Source organism: Chiloscyllium plagiosum, chromosome 7 (assembly GCF_004010195.1).
Source record: "Chiloscyllium plagiosum isolate BGI_BamShark_2017 chromosome 7, ASM401019v2, whole genome shotgun sequence".
NCBI lineage: Eukaryota > Metazoa > Chordata > Chondrichthyes > Orectolobiformes > Hemiscylliidae > Chiloscyllium > Chiloscyllium plagiosum.
Genome location: NC_057716.1, coordinates 69,547,074 through 69,550,403, shown reverse-complemented (window position 1 = coordinate 69,550,403; position 3,330 = coordinate 69,547,074). Strand labels below are relative to the sequence as shown.

Sequence of the window (3,330 nt, the reverse complement as noted above, 5' to 3'; positions counted from 1 at the left end):
TCCATAGGTATGTCAGGAATAAAAGAATGACGAGAGTTAAATTAGGGCCAATCAAGGATAATAGTGGGAAGTTGTGTGTGGAGATAGGGGAAGCACTAAATAAATATTTTTCGACAGTTTTCACTGTAGAAAATGAAAATGTTGGCGAGGAAGATACAGAGATACTTGCATCTAGACTAGAAGAGATTGAGGTTCACAAGGAAGAGGCATTAGAAATACTGCAGAGTGTGGGTCCCCTGGGTCGGATGGGATCTATCCTAGGATCCTCTGGGAAGCAAGGGAAGAGATTGCCGAGCCTTTGGCATTGATCTTCAAATCATCATGATCTACAGGAATAGTGCCTGAGGACTGGAGGACAGCAAATGTTCAAAAAGGGTAGTAGAGACAACCCTGGTAATTACAGACCAGTGAGTCTCACTTCAGTTGTTGGTAAAGTGTTGGAAAAGGTTATAAGAGATAGGATTTATAACAATCTGGAAAAGAATAATCTGATCAGGGACAGTCAGCACGGTTTTGTGAAGGGTAGGTCATGCCTAACGAATCTTATTGAGTTTTTTGACAAAGTGACCAAACAGGTAGATGAGAGTAAACCGATTGATGTGGTGTATATGGATTTCAGCAAGGCGTTCGATAAGGTTCCCCACAGCAGGCTATTACACAAAATGCGGAGGAATGGGTTTATGGGAAACATAGCAGTTTGGATCAGTAATTGGCTTGCTGAAAGAAAACAGAGGGTTGTAGCTGATGGAACATGTTCATCTTGGTGTCCAGTTACTAGTGGCATACCGCAAGGGTCCACTGCTGTTCGTCATTTTTATAAATGACCTGAATGAGGGCTTAGAAGGGTGGGTTAGTAAATTTGCGGATGACACTAAGGTCGGTGGAGTTGTGGATAGTGACGAATGATGTAGTAGGTTGCATAGAGACATAGATAGTATGCAGAGCTGGGCTGAGAGGTGGCAAATGAAGTTTAAGTGTGAGGACAAGTGTGAGGTAATACACTTTGGACGGAGTAATCGGAATGCAAAGTACTGGGCTAATGATAAGATTCTTGGGAGTGCAGATGAGCAGAGAGATCTCGGTGTCCATGTACATAGATCCCTGAAGTTGCCACCCATATTGACAGGGTTGTTAAGAAGGCATACAGTGTTTTGGCCTTTATTGATAGAGGGATTGAGTTCCAGAACCAGGAGGTTATGCTGCAGCTGTACAAAGCTCTGGTACAGCCACACTTGGAGTATTGTGTACAGTTCTGGTCACCGCATTATAAGAAGGATGTGGAAGCTTTGGAAAGGGTGCGGAAGAGATTTACTAGGATGTTGCCTGGTATGAAAGGAATGTCTTACGAGGAAAGGCTGAGGGCCTGGAGGCTGTTCTCGTTAGAGAGAATAAGGTTGAGAGGTGACTTAATAGAGACATACAAGATAATCAGAAGGTTAGATAGGGTGGACAGTATTGGGATGGCAAACACAAGGGGACACAACTTTAAAGTGAGGGGAGATAGGTATAAGACAGATGTCAGAGGTAGTTTCTTTACTCGGAGAGTAGTAAGGATTTGGAATGCTTTGCCTGCAACGGTAGTAGATTCGCCAAGTTTAAGTGCATTTAAGTCGTCATTGGACAGGCATATGGAAGTACATGGAATAATGTTGGGGATGGGCTTCAGATTAGTATGACAGGGCAAGGCAACATCGAGGGCCGAAGAGCCTGTACTGCGCTGTCAGGTTCTATGTTAACTACTGCCATAGTTCTGCAATGCTCTCTCCATACACCTTCATTTCTTTATTTCACTCGTTACCTATACCTTAACCTTGCACAATCATTCCTTTAATCATCAACTCCCTGCTACATTGCCACCATCATTGATTTCCCCTATTTTTAAACCTCTTCCCTCTATCTGTCCCTTTCTTTTACCTATTTTTGCTTAACATCTGTTAAATCTTAATTTTTTCCAGTTCTGTTGTATGACCACAAATCTGAAATGGTTAATTGGTTTCTTTCTCTACAGGTGCTGACACCTTCTTGCATTTTCAGCTTCAGTTTCAGATTTCCAGCATTCACAATGTTTTGCTTTCTTTTCATGGCCCTGGTATGTTTTAGAAAATACATTGACAAACACAAAATAAAGAAATAACTTCTAATTCACCAATAGATTTTTGTACAAGTTGTTTAAGTGCAAAAACTAAAATCCTATTAAATAACTTCCAGATGAAGCATTGTTTCTTTTTGGAAAATAGATCAATTAACTTGTTGTAAAGTGTTAAGTGGAATGTTCCTTTGTGTAATATCACATTTTGCTCAACTCCCTGCATAATGCAAGATATATGATGTCACTGTGTTACATTAGGCATAAGAATAATTTTATTTATGTTTATGTTGTTGACGCTCTGCTTGAGAATTATGTGTGGAGAATACTGTTTTTATAAAGATGGCACAATATTAACTATTTGATTTACTTCTCAGGATTCAAACATATACATCCTACAGATTTGGCTGCTCATTTCCAATTCTTATTTGGTTCTACACAAGAGATCTACAAATGTTTGATCTTTGTATAATATCCAAGATGTGGAAATAGTTCAAAAGCTTGTGGCTTTACCCATACCTGGACGTACACAGAAAGAAACTTCAGAATATTTCATGGACTTTAAAAATGAATAAAATCAGAAGTTTGAAAGGGATAAACTACAAACTAGTTTGATTGAAGACAAAGACATGGGTCTTTTATCACTAGATGGAATTGAGCCATCCAGTTCAGAGGTTGCTCAACTTTATGTTCCATTCTATGCAAAAAGCTGATCTACTGTTGTGTTTTTACATCCAACAATTACATGGTCAAATTATTTTAGACAGACTGCAAGTTGTTGAGACCCAGACCACTTAGATAAATTCTCATCTGACTGACAGAGAAAATAGTGTTAAAAAAAGTAAACCGTACTTGTTGTATATGTACACGTAACAGTTTATGTCATGTGGTCAACTGTTTCCTCACTTGCAACTGTGTAAAAAGCTCGTGGGCATGATTCATTCAGCATAGGGATACTGATGTGTGTGTCCAGTGTGTTGTTTGTGTTATTTTTTTTAGTTCTTAGTAAACTGCCCACAAAGCAACCTACAATTCCTTTTCAGATAGGTTCAAATTCAATACACTGGTGAGGAATGAGATTCAAAATAGACATAAAATAACATGCGAAAAATGCAGGGTGCATCAACTTTGACTTTGGTGCAAACCTGTCAACTTCTGCCATCACAACTAGAACATACAACATAGAACATTCCAGCGCAGTACAGGCTCTTTGGCTCTTGATGTTTCTTGGACCTGTGAAACCA

The 3,330-nt window shown here is 39.4% G+C and overlaps 1 protein-coding gene across 1 annotated transcript in view; it reads left to right on the top strand.

The window, feature by feature from the left end:
* Positions 1-3,330, top strand: part of LOC122551933 (inactive dipeptidyl peptidase 10-like) — a 1,705,342-nt gene that overhangs the window by 1,597,798 nt on the left and 104,214 nt on the right. Inside the window, exon 13 of the mRNA XM_043694504.1 lies at positions 1,956-2,008. Coding sequence (XP_043550439.1) covers positions 1,956-2,008 — 53 coding nt within the window. The remainder of the gene's footprint in view (positions 1-1,955; positions 2,009-3,330) is intronic.